The sequence below is a fragment of the Macrosteles quadrilineatus genome, unplaced genomic scaffold (assembly GCF_028750875.1).
Source record: "Macrosteles quadrilineatus isolate MER2022 unplaced genomic scaffold, UCM_ALF_1.0 Scaffold_1__1_contigs__length_201487025, whole genome shotgun sequence".
Lineage (NCBI taxonomy): Eukaryota > Metazoa > Arthropoda > Insecta > Hemiptera > Cicadellidae > Macrosteles > Macrosteles quadrilineatus.
The window spans coordinates 164,094,496-164,113,965 of record NW_026542594.1 but is presented as its reverse complement, the minus strand read 5'-3'; the positions used below and the strand labels follow the sequence as shown (position 1 = coordinate 164,113,965).

At 32.9% G+C, this 19,470-nt stretch overlaps 1 protein-coding gene across 1 annotated transcript in view; it reads right to left on the bottom strand.

The window, feature by feature from the left end:
- LOC128988877 (xaa-Pro aminopeptidase 1-like) overlaps window positions 1-1,116 on the bottom strand; it is a 55,506-nt gene extending 54,390 nt beyond the window's left edge. Inside the window, exon 1 of the mRNA XM_054410621.1 lies at window positions 1,032-1,116. Coding sequence (XP_054266596.1) covers window positions 1,032-1,059 — 28 coding nt within the window. The 5' untranslated portion in view covers window positions 1,060-1,116. The remainder of the gene's footprint in view (window positions 1-1,031) is intronic.
- Window positions 1,117-19,470: the final 18,354 nt, after the last annotated feature.

Genomic DNA, 19,470 nt, shown 5'->3' with positions numbered 1-19,470 from the left:
AGTCTTTGATCTGTCATCTAACAAGCGTCTTGGGGTAATGATGCAACACCGAGCCAAGTGGGTAAACAGGCCAGCGAGAACATAAAGTAATAATTAATTATTTTATTGTAAAATATGTTTTGAAAAATATTAATAAAATAGATATAGAGCAATTCCTTAAACCTCAAAACCTAGGAATTGAGAATTTATTATTACCACGAAAGAAAGTATCAAAAACGAAAAAATTTACAACAAGTAAAACTTTTAGGCTTGATTATATTTTTCTTATTCTTAAAAATATTTAGAATCTACAAAATATGGTTCTAATTACTGTAAGACAATTATGAATTTTCTATTTGTATTTTTCCATATTTGATATTGGAAAAGTAGATTGTTTCTTCTTCGTCATACTTCAGATATAACTTAATCAAACGGCACCCCAAACCTTCACTCGATCAACGGATACTTCTTGAGTACGGTTTTAAAGTTTTCTGTTTTGCTTTTTCCCTGTTTTGTAAAGTTTTAGGCTACAGTTTTATTTATTTAGTTTTGCATTGTGTAACTTTTAAACTTGTGCTTGTTTGTGAGGCAAGGAGTACTGCTGTTTGACTGTTTGTTCATAATTAAGTGACTTGGTTAATTTTTTACCACTGAAAGGCATAATAAAATCTTAAATCTTGAACCAATTACTAAATTAACAAATAGAATGTTTACAAATTTGCGTAACATAGCGTACACAAAGTTAAATTTGAGGTGAACTTAATTAGTAGAGCATATTTGACGTATTCTTCAATTACAGAAAATATTAAAATCTAATAAAATTTAATCTATCCAAAAATGTTCTCCTTATAATACTCTGGTATTCTATTTGATTAAGTATACTAAACTGTTAAAAATTCTAAACATTATTTACACGCCAAAATCTGATTAGTTTAGGATAATTCTAAATATAAATATATGTATGGGAAAAAAATACCAAAGAAAATCTAAAATAACTACCAAAAATATTTAATGGTATATTTTAAATGAGAGTTACAATGATTGCCTCTTACCCAAACAACAATACGTCACGGCAAGCATGATCGTGTGTATACTCTGTTGACCGGCACACAACCTCACAGTAAGAGACGCGGGTATACACTGGACTGGCACAGCTGATTGTCACACACACCACAAGCGCGATGGCGGGACTGACTGCTAGCGCTGGGGTGGCGCAGTGGCGGGTGCTACATCTACCCTTTTGTTAACTACCAAGTAAGTAGTATTGCATATACACACAAGTATTGAGACAGTGTCTTTGTCTTTGAGTCTTTGCTGCTTGAAATGCCTTCCTTTGGGAATTAAATGCCTTCAAGTAACTCGGACAGCTTTTGATCATGGTACCTGCCACTCAGGGCTAGAGATATACACTGCCACTACTTTTGTCGATTCACTTCACCCTTGTATTGTACCGATTTACCCCTTTCTTTACTGGATACGTTCCGCGTACAAGTCCGTATCTTATGTGGACAGTAACTAAAAGAGGCCACCAACCTCAGAACAAATTATATACTTTACTTTTCATCTAGGAATCAGTCTTTTTCCAAATAAAAAATTCTCCGGTATTTTTAATTGGCAAATACACTCTTGGACATAAATTGGTAAATCTCTTGAACATTGTGATTGGTAATTTTAAGTAGAATCTGTCTGGTTTGAGTTTTTCAGTTTGTGCATGGGTTTGCTCTGGTCTTGTTTCGCTGTTTTCTTTTTAAGTTTTTGTGTGTGACTTTTCATTTTTGCATATCATGATTTCAGACTACCTGCCTTTTGTATTGGACTTTTACTTGTATTTATTATAATAAAACACTTGATTACGTGCCCTATTGCATTTTGATTTGCTTTATGGAATGAAGACTTTTACTTTGAGTCATGTAAATTATTTAATAATGAATATTCCTGAGATTTGAAATGAAGTCACCTGATGGAAAGGAGATAATTTAATCACACACTTCACGTTTTACAGCCAACACATTACTTACAAATTTGTAATACATTGTTGAAAGTGAATAGTTTGAAAAAGATTATACCTAAATGTTTCGTATTTGCGCAGAAATGAAATAACTCAATTATGTCCATTACATTTATGGCGAGAAGCAGAATGCCAATTGTTTGACAAGGTATGAATCAACCTTCATGAAACTGCTATAATTGGATCACCACATCCGCAAGAAAAATGTTTTCCTTCTATTATTATTAATTCCCGTTCAACAACAATGCAACATTTCTATGAAAAGAAAGTAAATAATTTGGCTGTGAGCACAGATAATATAACCCCTACTAGTAGGGGTTATATTATCTGTGCTGTGAGACATCGAAATTGGTATGATCAAAAGTGGATACGCTAATATGGGTACGCCAACTTCACGGACCTGAAATTTTACCATCATGCAACACAATGTTCTAACTCCTTTCCGGTCTGCAGATTCTAACTTATTCAGGGCACCGGACCTAATAACACCATTACAGCAAAGTTTACGTGCCCAGAATCCCCTCGCCCTCATCAACATTTTCTCTATCCGTGATTCATAAAGTATACATGCAGTGCTACAGAACTCTTTGTTGGCACGTCTCCCTTAACCGTTCGTGGGAAAGGGGTTTTTATAACCGAACTGAAGAGCACCTGCGACTTATATACTCAATAAAAATCAAATCAAATCCATTTATTGCCATCAACATTATAAAAACATGTATAGCAACGTCATACAGTTTCATCACAGTATATCCATTAACCTACTTAATACGTTCTACAAATTCTTTGACCTTATACACACATAAATTACACAAAATCTTTCTAATAGTAAATTTAAATTGTTGTATTTAAAGACATTTAATGTGAGCAGGTAACATATTATACAATCTTTTGCCAAATTCACTAAAGTTATTGATTGTGGTCATAAAGTTACACATTGGTTTGGACGGAGAAAAGAGTTTTGTCTGGTAAAATGGTTATGAACCGAATCATTTGTAGGGAACTCTCCCAAAAAAAAGTTTTTTTCTCTGTAAATTATGTGAGAAATGTTTTAAAAATCTTCGGTTATTTTCTAGGAAAACTTTTTGCAATATCTTGGCAAAATTAAATGAAGAACGTTTGGAAAGGGACACATTATGAACTGAAAAATTTATTGAGTGTTTTAAAATTGATTGAACGCTTTTATTGATGATCCTATTTTGAATTTGCCTATCCAACATAATAGCCTACATGTTATAGATACTCTTAAAATGGCCCTTATAACTTTAGACAACAATTTAAAATCTCAGTAGTGCTACCTATTAGGCATCTTACTTCAAAAGTTTAGTCAAAAATCTCATAAAAATAAAGTAATTTAAAATTGTTCTGTTGTGTGTAAAACGATTTTAATTGTTATTCAAAAGTAGATTATATAAAAATAGAAAAAAAATTATGTAAGTTTATTTAATAAAAATTATATTTAAAAAATTTTATCTGAAAGCCATGAATATTCTAGAGTTGTTCAAGCGAATATGACATACATTTGACATACAAAACAACACACAGCAATGTTGTCCAAATGTATTCTTTACACTTCGCAGTAAACAGTAACAAATGCTTGTACATAAGTTTCAAGTGTAAATTTGTTTCGACACCTCGTCGAAGAGCAAATTTAATAAAACTTGGAAACTGCTGGCTGCTGTTGGAAATAGCGTTAGGGTTTATTGTTCCTCACACTTGTCCAAAATAATAAAACCTTTCAGCTTTGTGTAGTCTACTAATTTTATAAGTTAAGGTATATATTTTAAAATAAGATTTTGTTTAGTAAATATTATTATATTTTGTTGAATATTTATTCAAATAGGCATAGCAAAAAGTGCAAGCATTCCTTAAACAAGGGTGATAGTTAATTAAATAGTATGATTCAAAACTAGTGCCGAAAGTGGCATTTTTCGGTGCGCACTCAAGTTTAATATGGGAGGCGAAGCTGAGGATGATTTGAAAAAGTGATGGAAAATCACTTTCGGTACAACATAATTATGATCGGTAGTTTTCATCACGACGCAAATACACTTAAATAAAGTATACTTTGTAAAATTTTCCTCAGTAAAATGTTAACTATTTTATTTCCTAAACATTACAGGAATAGTATCTGTACTTTAATATAAAAAAGCTAATCGGTTATAGGATTATACTTAACAACGTAAAAATTAGACGTTCATGTTCTAATTTATGTTTATTGTGCAGTTACCTCGCACTAAAATCTAAAACAAAGAAAAACTAGCTTATACATATTCCTGTTAATATACAGTGTGTAAATTAAGTATTGAAACAAATCTGTATTTTTAAAACCGAAATAGATAGAAATATTCTGTTTGTGGCAATAATTGTTGACAAAGGTTCCGCAATTTTTTACTCAAAAAATATTTTTTACCCCCCCCCCCTAACAGGTAGGGGGTAGGGGGTGAATGACGCAAATCCAAGGTGGATATCTCACCCCTTGCTAAAATAGCAGGTATTCCAAAATTTGATTTACTGAATGTGAAAAAGCACCAATTTCCCAAATAATGGAAACAAATCTGTATTTTTGAAACCGAAATAGAGAAATATTCTGTTTGTGGAATTGGTTGTTAACATAGGTTCCGAAATTTTTTTAACAAACAATATTGTTTATCCCCTTTAACGGGGTAGGGGGTTGGGGTGATTTATTATTTTTAATAACGACCCCTATTTTTAGTGATCCCTCATTTTGAAGGGTTTGTTAAAAGAAAAACAATGACGCAAATCCGAGGTAGATATTTCACCCCTAGCCTAAATGGCGGGTATTCCAAAATTTAATTTATGTGAAAAAGCACCCAATTTGGAATACCCACCATTTTGGCTAGAGGTGAGATGTTTACCTCGGATTTGCGTCGTTGTATCTCTTTTGACAAATCCTTAAAAATGAGGGGTCACTCAATAGGGGTTGCTATTTAAAAATAAGTCAACCCCTATTCCCTACGCTGTTCTGGGGAGGGGGGGGGGGTGAACATATTTTTTATTAAAAAAATGCGGATCTATAGTTAACAATTATTGCTACAAACAGAATATTTCTATCTATTTCGGTTTTATAAATATAGATTTGCTTCAATACTTAATTTACAAACATTTGTTTTATTAAACAGTAAAAACTGCTGATTTAAATATTACTGTTTAAGTACAAAAATTCAAACAAACACTAATGCACTTAAAAGTCAAATAGAGATCTGATTGAGAGTCAGGAAAAATAAATATATAACAAGGGAAATCAGCTGATCGTGTTTACCTTGCTCCAAATTGGAGCTTGGGAAACAACAAATAATTTGTTTATATCGTTTTTATCAAAAATGTGAGTGATGAAAATGTATTGGTTTCCTTTAGTCGCATTTACAGTATATGCAATTTATATTTTCATTCCGCAGGATGAATTTCCATTTCCATAAGACAACTACTGGGGAGGTACTTGATTATCGTTATTCATGAAGTAAATATTGATGAACTCAAAAACAATAATTTGCAAGTTATTATACATCCAATATTAATATCCACATGTTGGTGCTAATAGTGTAGAGCCATTGTAATGATCATTGTGGTGTTAAGCAGGAATTAGCGGGCTCATAAAGCCCAGCTCGCCAGGGACTACAACCAACATTACATCGCACTGTTGACAATGTTGTTATACTGAATGTCTCCAACACAATAACCTTAGATTTACGACCAGCTATTGCTACCTTCTATTATGACTGTTATCCACAATTTGTCTTTTGTTGAGATATATACGGTATAACTCTGTTTCTGTAACTGTTTCCATTTTCACCCACTTTTGGAATTGAAATCATTTAGAAAATCCTCTTTAAAGTGTTATTATTTTATTTTGTAGGAATTATCCGCATACAAACAAGGGAAATCTGTAACGATCTACCGTAACGATAATAAAATAATGGTACCGATTTATTTAGAATAGAACTGTATGAACGAAAAGACATACAACTTAAGCAACCTACTTCACAAAAAGATGCTCCTTAATTACTGAAACCAACCTCATTTACCGTTTTCTTGCTGTCCTAGGACGCTAGGCACAAGCCCGGGATTGTTTTTCACATTACTTCAGGATAGACCTAGGGGTTGTGGCATCATCACTTAGATAAAATCCATTGGTGATTTGGCGGGATTTGAACCCGGTACCTTAGGCACCGAAGTCCCGCACCCTAACCACTAGACCAGCTCGCTCCCCCGACCTCATTTACCGATAATAATACACCGCATGTCAAGAGGTAACACCCTTTTGTCCAATACAGGAAATAAGCCTAATTATTGAAATGTTTCCCATCACATAATGTAAAAGCATTTAGCAAATAGTTTAAGGGTTTCATGAATAAATTAGTTACTTACTAAAAACTATGAATATTCTCTTTTAAAAGCTTCCAAAAAATAATCTGGGCAATCAGGAAAAAACTCTGCTATCTATGTATTTATACAATTCATAACTAATACACCAATAGTCTTTTTAAACTAGGATCACTGGTGGTTCCTAGTAGTACAATTCTTAAAGCTATGGGCTAAGGTTCAAAACTAGGAACAGCTGTCCTTGATCTTTAATCCTGGCAAAATAATCAGGTGATCGTAGAATCAAGGCTGTTATTTTATCCAGTCAACAATGGATCATCTTCACACATCACCTATCTTCGCCATAAAATACACTCCCTGATTGGTCAGCATCATAAACATTATCTCTATGCAATCTAAGAAACCTGAAATGTGAGTCCCACAAACCTGATTGGTGGACAATAAGTGCACGTGTAGGAAGGATGGATTTAAACTTTTAAAACTTTAAGGATTAATGGATGAATCTTTTAAAATTATGTATAACACGACCCCCCTTTCCATTTGAAAAATTACCAACAACCACCCCCACCCCCAAAATCTGCCATTTTCGGCACTTTTTTGGGTTTAAAAATAATTTTACTGAATTCCCTAGGGTCAAAAAGGGGGTTCCAGTTGCAATTAGGTTTCTATTCGCTTTCATATTTGAACTATAGAAGCAAGCTGGGTGGTCTGGGACACCCTGTATATTATTGTTATTATTTAAATACTTTATAATATTATTTAAAGGTATGGGAAGCAATAAAGCCCACAATTAATTGGGCATGTCATGTTCATCATACCTAATGCTTGCATTGCATTGAACAATAACATGCTAAATGGATATTGTTCTACCAGCCTTGTTAATTGTGCCAAACATGTCCCCGCATGGTGTACGTGGCTTTTATACTTGTTCCACAAACTCTGAAACATGGAGTAAACTACGTTTCGTCGAATGTTTCGGGTTATAAAAGATAAATTTAAATCAATAATCCGTTTAATATAATATACTTCCATAAGCTTATAGCTTAGAAGAAGAAAGGTCTGTACTTATCAAGTTAACTAAAAAAAACATAAAAATCATGACATCATATGATATCGTAGGAATCATAAAAAGGAATGTTAACTAGAACAACAATACAAGTGTACGTAAACAATCCAGTAACAATACTGAACTTACCTTAAACTGTACAATGTATAGTTGACCAATCAGAAAAGGAATATATTCAACTCAGACCAGAGATATTTTATTAGAGATATGCGTACGCATATTAGTATTATTGACCAAGTAGGATATTACCAGATCATGTTCACTGTGTTATCTGTACGTTAAGGATTGGAATTAATGCTTGAAAGTTTAAACTTAATTTCTCACCTATAATTTATATTTCCTATCTGAATTCAGGTTAAGGTAATCAACTAAATAATAAATACAGTTGAGAGAACAACAAGACTATTTCAATTCAAAATAATTGTAATTTAAAACGGTTTTCTAACCACTGGTTACTAACAATGTAAAAAAATAAATATTGAAAGAAGAGGAGAGAGCCAGAGAGGGTGAGGAACGCCCATTGTTTACCTCAGTCTGGATTGCCTCAAGGGAAATCCACACAAGTGTTATAGCTGCCATTTTCATTCGAAAAGTATCTGATTGTTTAATACAATTTTATCAAGCACAAAGACGGTAACTTTTACCATAAAAACATCTTTTAGAAAATACGTGATATAATAAAACCGTAAAAGTTATACAAAAATAATTGAGAACAGACTCAACAAATATTTCCATACACCAGCAATATAATAATCTACTATGAAATAATGGGTATATTTTAGAGACTCTTATAGAAGAGAAGCTCTTAAGAATACTTATAAGCTACGATAACTGGAATAGCATTCATAAATAATTCTTGGAATCGTATATGGTATTCGGTTTTTAATTTAAGGTATTGCGACGTAATTTTCCTTTTTCGAAGAATTACAATATGTCTTATGATACACATAATCATAAAATATATTGCATTTTCATGAGCACACATGCTTCTTTCCCATTCATGATGTTTAATAATGTTATTTTAACTTCCTACCAAATCTGAGGGAAGATTATTTCCCTGCAATAAAAAGTACACTAGCAAATACAAAATAGACGTTTTTCGACTGGTATAGTCACTAAGACACACTCATAGCTAATTCACAAGTTCTTATGTATAGATTTTACATCTGTACTCAAACACCTGACCCATATTCGTCTTCCAATTCATATTAACGAGAAAAATCTAACCTGTTAGTTGTAGGGAATAAAATTGTAAAAAAAAACTTGGAATAACTTTTATTTAATAGTCAAACAGCACAGAAATTCATATCTAAGAACCTAAATTATAAAATACTTTAACCAATCATACAACAACTAAAAGTGAAACAGATTTTAAATTCTCGCAAAACATATGGGACTAAATATATCATAAGAGTTACATCAATACACCTTCCTTTTCTTTCCCTTTCCTTTAGCTGGCTTTGCACCTAATGGAACTACAGTTTCTATATGTTCCAAACGCAACATTATCCTGAGTTATACAGACTACTTCTATATTTGAGTTTAAAATCAAATTAAAAACTTTGACAGGACGCTTTGTACTCTATTTCTATATTTTAATTTAAATTACTTGCTTATAGAGAACATTTGTATAACTGACAATCATTGGCATAGTACACATATACAAATTTTCATCCTTGTGATATATTTAAAAAAAATAAACATTTTCAAACATTTTAGATTGTAAAGCTAATTCACATTAGACTTCATTAGGTGATACTAAAATTATTTTTAATGTTTTGAAAATCTAAAATTTCCAGTAATGAGAAATCATAAGAATAAATAAATAAAAGGAATATTGAAAATATTAAGCTTAACTTTGCCTATGGTAAACCTATAACCAGTACACAAATAGTAGCAATTAAATGTACAGTGAAATAAAACATCTATTAATAATATGACGTCATAAGTTGGCTTTATCTGCCACACCTGGACGTAATAAGAGCAAAACCAGCTGTACGAGGAACTCGTATTCCTAAAGGTAATAAACCAAGTTTATAGCCTGACCTGCATGTCGTCATTGCGAGGTTTAGTTTACACCTTGTAACCATAAAGGTTAATGTTTGGTACTCAAATAGGGGTAAAAAATTTAAATAAACTAATAAAGGTTATATTCTTGAATCTAAATATACAGGGTGAGTTTTTTAAAGTGATCCAATAGCTAACTTTTTAATTACACGACTTAGCACCACACCTTAAATTTGAAACTTGCTCAATTTTAAGTTTCACTCAAGAATACGATTTCAGATTTTTTCATTGTGGCCGCCATTTTCCAATATGGCTGCCAACTTTAAAATTTCTTATGGAACACCCTGTATATTATTTTGTTTTTAGATTTTACTCTAAAAAATAAAACATTTTTGTTCTTGAGATTTTTTCAATATCTCTAACGGTTAAGGAGCTACGAGGACTTAAAGTTTTCATACAAAGTTGCATGAATTCTAAAGCATGTTTTAAAACAATGTTAGTTTTAAGTGTTGTTAGCTCCTTAACTATTAGAGATATTGAAAAAATGTCAAGAACAAAAATGTTTTATTTTTTAGAGTAAAATCTAAAAACAAAATAAAATAAAGGGTGTTTCATAAGAAATTTTAAAGTTGGCAGCCATATTGGAAAATGGCGGCCACAATGAAAAAATCTGAAATCGTATTCTTGAGTGAAACTTAAAACTGAGCAAGTTTCAAATTTAAAGTGAGGTGCTAAGTCCTGTAATTAAAAAGTTAGCTATTGGATCACTTTAAAAAACTCACCCTGTGTATTGTTGTAATACCAGTGATTTCAAAAATTACAGTATATTATATTGTTTGAGAGACACCGTATCCTGTAAATACCACATGATGTATATTAGTTATTTTGTCTTCAGCTCAAAGATATTAGGTTAAGGGTTCATCATCCTTAGAAATAGGAAATTCGTTCAAAATAACACTGTTGGTAATCCAAATGCGAGTTATCCAAATACAAGAACGTCTTAGTTTAGTTATTATAACTGAAGGTGCAAACCAATAACACCAGGTTATATAACCTCGTCAGGTGTTCTCAACTGTGTTAAACTCCAATATTAATTTTAAGCGTTCCTTGTTTCTGCTGCACTTCATATTTTATTGTATCAATAAAACAATGACTTAATAAGGACATTCTGCCAACAAAATGAAAAAAAAATACATAAAAGATTGTTTGCTGTATTTTCCTGGTATTTTGATTATAATATTAAACATTGTCAATTTTGAATGATTGATTAAAATATTAATTCATTTACATATTACAAGCATCCTTTGGATTGAAATTACGTTTCAGTATTTATAAATTAAATGCATCGAATAATAACATTATGAAATCCTTGTATCCAAAAACAGTTTGGTGGCTAAGCAACTATTATATATACGGTTTGTATTTTGTATACCTAAACAGTTTTAATACACTACCTTTTTTAGAATAGACATTTATAAACCGGTATAAATTTACTGAAAGATAAATTTGAGGTAAACTTGAGAACTTGGACTTGGAAGCAACATTGACACAGCTGTTGCTATTCCCCAAAGTGTTGTTGCAAAATTATTTTAACTAAACTTGTTGTGTTGACTCATGATAACTTATTTTATTATAAATATATAAATATTGTTATTAAAAATTAGTAACAAAACTATCTGACAAAGAAGTATGACTGTAAGCTAATTAGGTTGTGCTTTAACTTTGATCAAAAGATAAGCATTCTAAAATAAAAAATATTATATCATAAAGTGTTAATATTCTTTTAATATCCTACATCATTACAAAGCATACGGCGAGAAATGAAAGGCAATGTTGTTGAAATCAAGAATCCTTTCAACATGTCACTCCTTGAAGATGAGTTTGATTTGATGACTTTACACTGCTGATTGTGTTTTAACGTTCCTTTCCATTTTCTCGATATCTAGCGTAAAAGAGAAATAATTTACACATTCATTTATTTAATAAATTTTATGAAATTGGAAATTATTTCCATTTTGCGAGTTAATTATTATGTATGCTCTCTTTTTGTCCAATAATGCCATTCAAAAACTGAAAAAATTTAACAAAAATCTAACATAACAATATATAAGTAGTTACAATCATTATTTAAGACGTAAGATCAAGTCACAATAATTCAAATAGATAATTAGTTACCTTTCATAAATTTATCAATGAATTCATAAATTTCATAAATTTATCAGTTTACCCTGAAATATCGGGGAAAATACCTTCAAACTCTTAAATTATATGTTTGCGGAACATCCTGTAGTATAAGAGTACTGTAACTATAGATTTGAGGTTCCCTGATACTTGGATCAACTCTGATGATGCGGCTCATCAGGTTTGAATCTCAATTCCAGTCTAAGTTGTTACGAGATTAGTTGTTAGTTGAAAGGTTTGAACGGTAAACTAGTTAGTGACTAGTTAGTGTTAATGATTGTTATACTTGAAATAGAAATCTATTTAAATCTAATTAGTGATTCATTATTGTAGGCTTTGATATGTATGTTCAAATATTGAAGCGTAGTATAGGTTAAACGACCTTAAGTGAAACAAGCACCTTTAAAAAAAATAATGTTTTTTGTATCTGATTATTTGTGTTAATAATTAAAAAAAGTTGTAGTGATCTACGTTTTTCTTTAATTCACATAAAGTAATCGAGTTATATGGAAATATGTTTCCAATTATGCTGATTAATCACTAAATGAATTACATTTTACTTTTACGTAAAATTAGATAACCAATTTTGATTCAGTATGAATCTACAAATAGTAAGACCTAAATGCTTATTCATACGATAAAATACTTTTGTAATAACATAAATGCTATTAATTTAAATTTTCTTACTTTAAGAGGGAGAGAGAGAAAGAGAGAGAGAGAGAGACTTGAATCTTTTCAAGGAATTCTTATTGAATCAAAAATCTCTTGACGAGCAATATTCTCTCAGAGATGTTCACTAGAATAATGTCTGGAAATGAACTGTGCATCAAAACTGTATTTCCAAGAGAAACATAGTGATTTTGGTGATAGAACAAAGCTACAACACTCGAGAGAGTGAAAAAAATGTAAGGTGTCAAAAGTCAGGATATATATTTGAGTTATATTATGTTATAATTGCAATGTTTTATGTTATTGTTTTATTTAAAGAAAAAATTGCTAAGGACAACTTTTGTCAAGCATTAATCTATTTACTGGTAAGCAATAAAATATTTCACCATGATATTTTATGATAGCATAGTATTTTTACCCGTTTAACCATCACATACACGTAGCCAATGAGCCTCTCAAGCGTTTATCTTAACGTTGTTTCAGTTTAAATAAATAATATTTAACATTCTGAAAATGAAAAAAAACCTTGAAAACATCTAGTCAATTAAAAATACGAATTGGAAGAATTAATAACTTCTTGGTTGTCCCTTGAATTGTTTGGTAGTATTATAAATCACATCTTCAAACATTATTCTATTTGGAGATAGAGATAGAATCTGATGACGACTTAGTCGTAATAGGTTTTCAACGTATACATTTACATTTTGTAAGTATATAAATAGTAATAATAATACTGTAAATAAGACGCATACATTACTGTCGATATATCGTATAGACTCTAGTGTTGATAGAAGATTTTACCTTCGTATAAATCAGAAGATCTAATTTTGAATGGCTTTGGTAGTTCAGATCTATATTAATCGTCATCAATAATTAGTTCGAAATTCAGTGAGTAGAGCAGTGAGAGTTAAATGTAACATGTACTATTTCAAATTTTAAAATTACAAGAAATAGGCGTTTTTGATAGACTTTGTTATTACTTAATTTCCCCTTCCATTGTCACATTACTATAACCATTTACACAAAGATATTGACTGTCAAAAATCGTGTGGTTTATGTATATTTACTTAGAAAATACTGTGTAAATACAGCAGACAAATGGTTTATGGTTCTTAGTATACCGTGAATATTTAGAGTTGTTTTGACAATAAAGTTGTGTTGAATGTGTTGGTACAATTGTCTTCTGCAAGTATAAACGACTTAAAGTGTTGGCAACTTGGTCTCAACTGTAGTTATGCTTCCCATTTGAGGTTTAAGACACTACCAACACAATCCAAATTGGTGTACTAATACAAGTTAGCAACATCAATTAACGTTCTTTTGGGGGTTTTGGGGTATAAAATTATTAACTTTTATATAAGTTTTGAAAACATATGTATTTCTTCTTTAAGACATTATTCCCCTAGGTATGATAAAATGTTCATGTATTGTAATAGGGGTTGTAAAAAATATGTCGATATTTTGTTTCATTTTAATAATGTTTATATCGAAACTAGGTTTTGAAAATATTTGAAATTTACCTAAAAATTACATTGTTAAAATAATTAAAATGTACATCAAATTTAAAAACATTAAAATATTGATATTAAATTTCCAATAAATTTTTATTGGTATACCCTATTATTTTTGCTCGTTCTTGTATTAATGTTTAACAAACTCTCTTTGTTTTAAACAAATTTTCACTGCTCATTTACTTAGAAAAATGTAATCAACTTAGTCAAAAGTTTATATACTATGATTATATACTAATATTAGCGTTCCAAAGATTAGAATAGGCTATTACGAACCTAAACAATGAACCATGTGTATTTTAAACATACAATTTGCTTCGAGTATTAAGCTGATAATTTAATCATCCCGTATACAAACAAGAGTTTGTAAAATTTTGTTATTTAAAGGAATAATAATATATATTTTTTTGTAACAGTTTTCATCCCTTAGTTTATTTTCCCTAAATAGTAAAATGTTACAAAGCAGGGCTAGTCCAGGAGCACGTCAATATTATTGGGGGGGGGGGGAGGGGGAGGGGGAGTTTATATTTTTAATTAGTTTTTATCGCTGAAACAGGTATTCGTATGCATTGGAATTCAGAATTGTTTCCAGTTTTCGAATAACAAGAAATATCATATCTCTAAGCTGGTATGGAAAAATGCCATCGTTATACTTGATTAAAGCTGCTACATTCAAATCTAGCATTAACAAATTAGTTAAATAATTGAAACGATTGTTGAGTTCTATTAAAAAACCAACTTTATCCTCTTTATCTAGTCAAACAATTCCGTTACTAATGAAGTTCATTTGAACCAATCGTTGATAAATTCCACTTCTAACAATAACTATTTTCAGTTTTCTGGGTAATAACTAATCAAAGAGCATTGTATTTTCAACTATAGATATTTTTGTTGTACCATTGTTTTTTATGAATAAAAATAGTACTTGTGGAATATTATTGGAAATTTAAACACTTTTTTATGTAAGTAATTTTGATCGTCTATTTGCTATTTAACTAATTTATTAATCTGTTGAATAAAGTAACCAATTGCACTAAATATGGGTTGTGAATAAAATATGGAAACCAAAGTAATTACAAAATGATTTATTTAGAATAGCATAGTTTGCTTTATCAAAAGACGTTTTACTAACGCTATAATCCCTTATAGAGATGCAGTTTTGAAACTAAACATTATTAGACCATGAGCCACCAATATGAAACCCTCCCCCCCCGTGGGAATTTATGACTTATACTTTTTTTTGTTGGTATTACCTACCAGATTAAGAATTCAGTTGTTTGCCTCTTTTAAATTACAGCGTATTCCGGAAAATAAAGAAAAACTTTTAAATTTAAAAACTGTTTTATTTAAATTACATAAGGGTAGCCTGCGTTAATTACTGGTGAAATATTTTTTTATTGACTTCTTCAGTATGTATTCAAAGGCTTCAAATGAAAATAAAAAAGTTAATAAAATACCCCCGCTGCAGCAAACCTGCAGGCAATGCGGATTTCAAATTGGCCTGAATTGATTTTCAATTAAATCTATTTAAATAACATTAGATTTAACGAGTACCTCTAGGAAAGAGATTTTAAGAGATTCTATTTAAATTAAATAAATTGTATTGAGAAATTGTTTACGTAAATTTTACTGGAATGTAAGGTTCCAGTAAAATTAACGTATAAAACTTCGTTTTCCTCGTATCAAAATCGGATTTGCGACAGTAATTTTCTTTTTAAATTTCTTTAAAATAATGTGCTGATTGATATGGGTTGCCTTTTCAAACATTTAAGTTACTCTTAGCAACCCTGTTTGTAGGTGGGGGATGAATTTCAAAATATCACCAAAAAGAACCTTACATTACCCTAGAAACGTGTATTGAAGCTTGTTTGAATTTATGCATATTTGTGCTGAGACCATTCATTATTTAGCAGGTTAACCCGTTGTTCCTTATTTTTACCATTAGCTAGGATTTTTGTCCAATCCCGTGGGATCTTGATTTTGGACCTCTCATTAAAAACGTGTCTCCAAATCCCCTTCTCCCTTTCAATGTTTTTAATAGATACACCTAAATAGGTATTCGTAATAAAGTATATCCTTCTGAATTTCGGAAAACGGCTGAAGGCAATCTGTGCTAGTTCACCAGAGGTTTCTGGAATATTAGTAAGAACCTAAAAGTAAGCCATACCGTCAATTACATACATACATCCTTCAATCTTGGAAGGTTCGTCTACTATATACCCTTGTTCTCCAAAGCATGGAGCAGTTTGGCCTTTTCTGTTTTTGTTGGGCATCCATTGGTAGTGGCTAATGCCCATGGTGCTGGATCTAATGGGTATGTCGTCAGCTTCTCAAGGTTAATATCACATTCCTGGGACAGCAGTAAAACTCCAGAAAAATATTTCTTTTATCTCATATCTCAACTTATCTGTTTGCATGCAGCTTTTCCTAGATTATCTACATTAAATAAATTGTCTTCCACCGATTCGGGTACAGGTCTTCCAGCTGATAAACAGACCATCTAGGAATTCTGATCACGGTTTTTTTTAACTTCAAGCAGAATAATGCATTGTTCAAAAGCATCAAGTACAGTACTTGCAAAATACTTTGCTCACTTCATTCATTTTATTTGCTTGCATGTCATTGTGAGAACAATCTGATGACTTCACCATACTTGCATTTTCAAATTCTAACTAGCTGTGGGCCCGTCCTACGTCAGGAATCAACTAATCAAATCAAATCAAACTAAAAAATCTATACTAAAGGACCCATGCTGCGCTGCAGCGTTAAAATAAATATCATATCTGAGAAATAATCAAATTGATTATTTTTGATTGTGTAATACAGTATCTTAAACTTAACCGATTCAAACGATCAATAGCTCAAATTAAAGCCTATAATTGACTGATTATTTTAAGTCTAAAACATATAAAAAAAACGTAAACAATACTGGAGCTATTGATATTCAATCATAGAAAAACCTTATAATTTTTTTTTATGTTGGATGTTCACCTTGCGTTTGCTTGAAAACCGTCCGATTTGAATAACTAATATCTTAAATGCAAGCCGGTATTTCATTGAAGGTTCTTAGACCAAAATATATAGGGTTATATAATTACAAATGGTAAAATACTGTACAATTTAAATTGAAATACGAATTAAAAAATATATCAAACCTATGTTTTTCGGTCGAGTAATAAAGTAGATAAATATACGATGATGCTTGATGTGAAATATATGTGTGCATACTACCAATTTAAGACCTTAATCATGAAGATCGGACGTGTAGAAGAGCCAAAGAAACTCGGAAAAGAAAAAAAACAAATTTAACTCCCTTTAGAAATATATGGGGGGTAAATTTAATTTACGTATAAGCCGAGTGGGACTGTCGATAAATATATACTGATGCTTGATGTGAAATCTGTGCGTGCATACCTTCAATTTGAGACCTCAATAATGAAAATCGGGTGGGTAGAAGCGCCAAACTAACTCGGAAAAGAAAAACCAATTTTAACTCCCATAAGAAATACATGGGAAAAAAGGTTGTTTACGTATAAGCCGAGTGGGACTGTAGGCAACTATATGCCGATGCTTGATGTGAAATCTGTGCGTTAATACCTTCAATTATAGACCTCAATCATGAAAATCGGTCGGGTTGTAGAGCCAAACGAACGCGCTAAAGAAAAACCATTTTTTTAAATATATATATTCATGATATTTTCGTGTTTTCCGGAACATGCTGTAATTTACAGTGGCAAACACCTAAAACCTTAAAGTACATGTCAATACAAACAAAAAAAATGTATATGTCGAAAATTCCCACCGAGGGGGGAGGGGGGGTAAACGCCAGCCTCCGCTCTATATTTGAAACGAACTTAAATATATCATATTTCACTCTTTGTTGATATTATTTGCTACAATTATTAATTGTTGATTTTTGGACTAGGTCTTTCTGAACTAGGTTTGCTTAACTAAAGCCAGCTACGTATAAAAGTACGGTAGATTATACAGTGCAAAATCAAACTCTTTCTTAAGCCATTATTGTAATAAAAAAATTCAAATTCATAACTTTAAACAATACCAACTATAAATAACCTCGCTGCAGCAATCCTGAAGACAAAAATTATTCCACCTGCCTCATTTTTTTTTTTTTTTTTTTTTTTTTAGGGAGAGGTGGGAAAATGCATTTATGCACACAGGTTGCTAGCCTGTAGTGTGGGACTCCAACGGGCTTAAGGCCCAGAGACTACCCACTAAAAACCTCCTCTACTCTTCGGACACTAGCCTGGGAACACTTGTCGCACTTCATCAGAACTAGGCCGAGTTTGCCTACGCCCGAGGGGCTTACGCCGTGTCTAGCCGTTTATTTCTTATCAAATCTAGACTATGTTCCGATCTAGATCATTCTTTTTAGCTTGAAGGACATTCCGGACAAAGTGCGACCAGCAGTCCCAGTTGTCCTCACCGTTCAGCAAGGTCTCACAGATCGATTCAATCGACAGCACCCCAAGATGTTGAATGGCCTCCTGGCGAAGCATATCCCATTGTGGACAGCGGAAAAAAGGGTGTTCCGCGTCGTCGGGAATGCATGGGCAGTAAATGCAGTCAGGTGAATTCGTTTTGGCCATCAAGTGCAGGTACGACTGAAAATAGCCGTGACCTGACAAGAACTGCGTGAGGTAATAGTCAACCTCACCGTGCCGCCGTTCTACCCACGGTTGGACCTGCCTGATGAGTCTGGCAGTCCAACGTCCTCGAGTCTCCCTTTCCCAGCTTTCTTGCCACATCTGAAAAGTGCGGGAGCGCTCTTCTGTTCTTGCAGCGTCCTTTCCGATGTAGCCTTGTCTCTGGTAGATTGCCTTCCTCTCCGCTGCCAAAAGTTTGACTGGGATAACTCCAGCGATCACCAAAACGGCCGGTTCGGACACCGTACGGTACGCGGAAGCGACCCTGAGTGCCGCCTGACGCTGCACTCGTGCGAGCCTCAACCTATACGCCTCCTTGTTAAGCGCGTCTGCCCACACCTCAGAGCCGTAGAGAAGCACGGACTGGACTGCAGACATCAGTAGTCTTCTACGGCTGGACCGGGGACCACCGACATTGGCCATAAGCCTACTAAGAGCAGCGACACTCCTAGCAGCCTTGTCCGCCGTACGGAAGATCTGGTCCCTCCAGCTCAACTTGTTGTCCACCATGACACCAAGGTACTTGGCGGTTCGCGTGGTTTGGACAACTACGTTCCCAACTCGTAGCGGAACGATGGTTTCAATCCGTTTTTTCGTGAGGATGACGATCTCTGTCTTGCTCAGAGCGAGTGTCAGACCATGATCAGTCATCCAGGCGTTTACAACGCGCATGACTTGGTTCAGTTTCAGTTGGGCTAGCTCAACGTTGCGTGCAGCAATGAGGGCTGCAACGTCATCGGCGTACCCAATTAAAACGGTCTCCTCTGGCATCTCAGATCTCAGAAGGCTGTCGTAGGCAGCGTTCCACAAATCTGGGCCGAGTATCGAACCTTGCGCGGCACCGGAAGTAACATCCATCGTCCGCGAACCATCTTTAGTTTCGTAATTAAGAGTTCTGCAGCGCAGGTAGTCCTCGATCAGCCTCAACAGATATGCTGGTACGCGGAAGCTGTTCCTCAACGCGCTCAACATATCGACCCATCTCGCCGAGTTAAAAGCATTCTTGACATCTAGCGTAACAAGAAGCACGATACGGCGAGA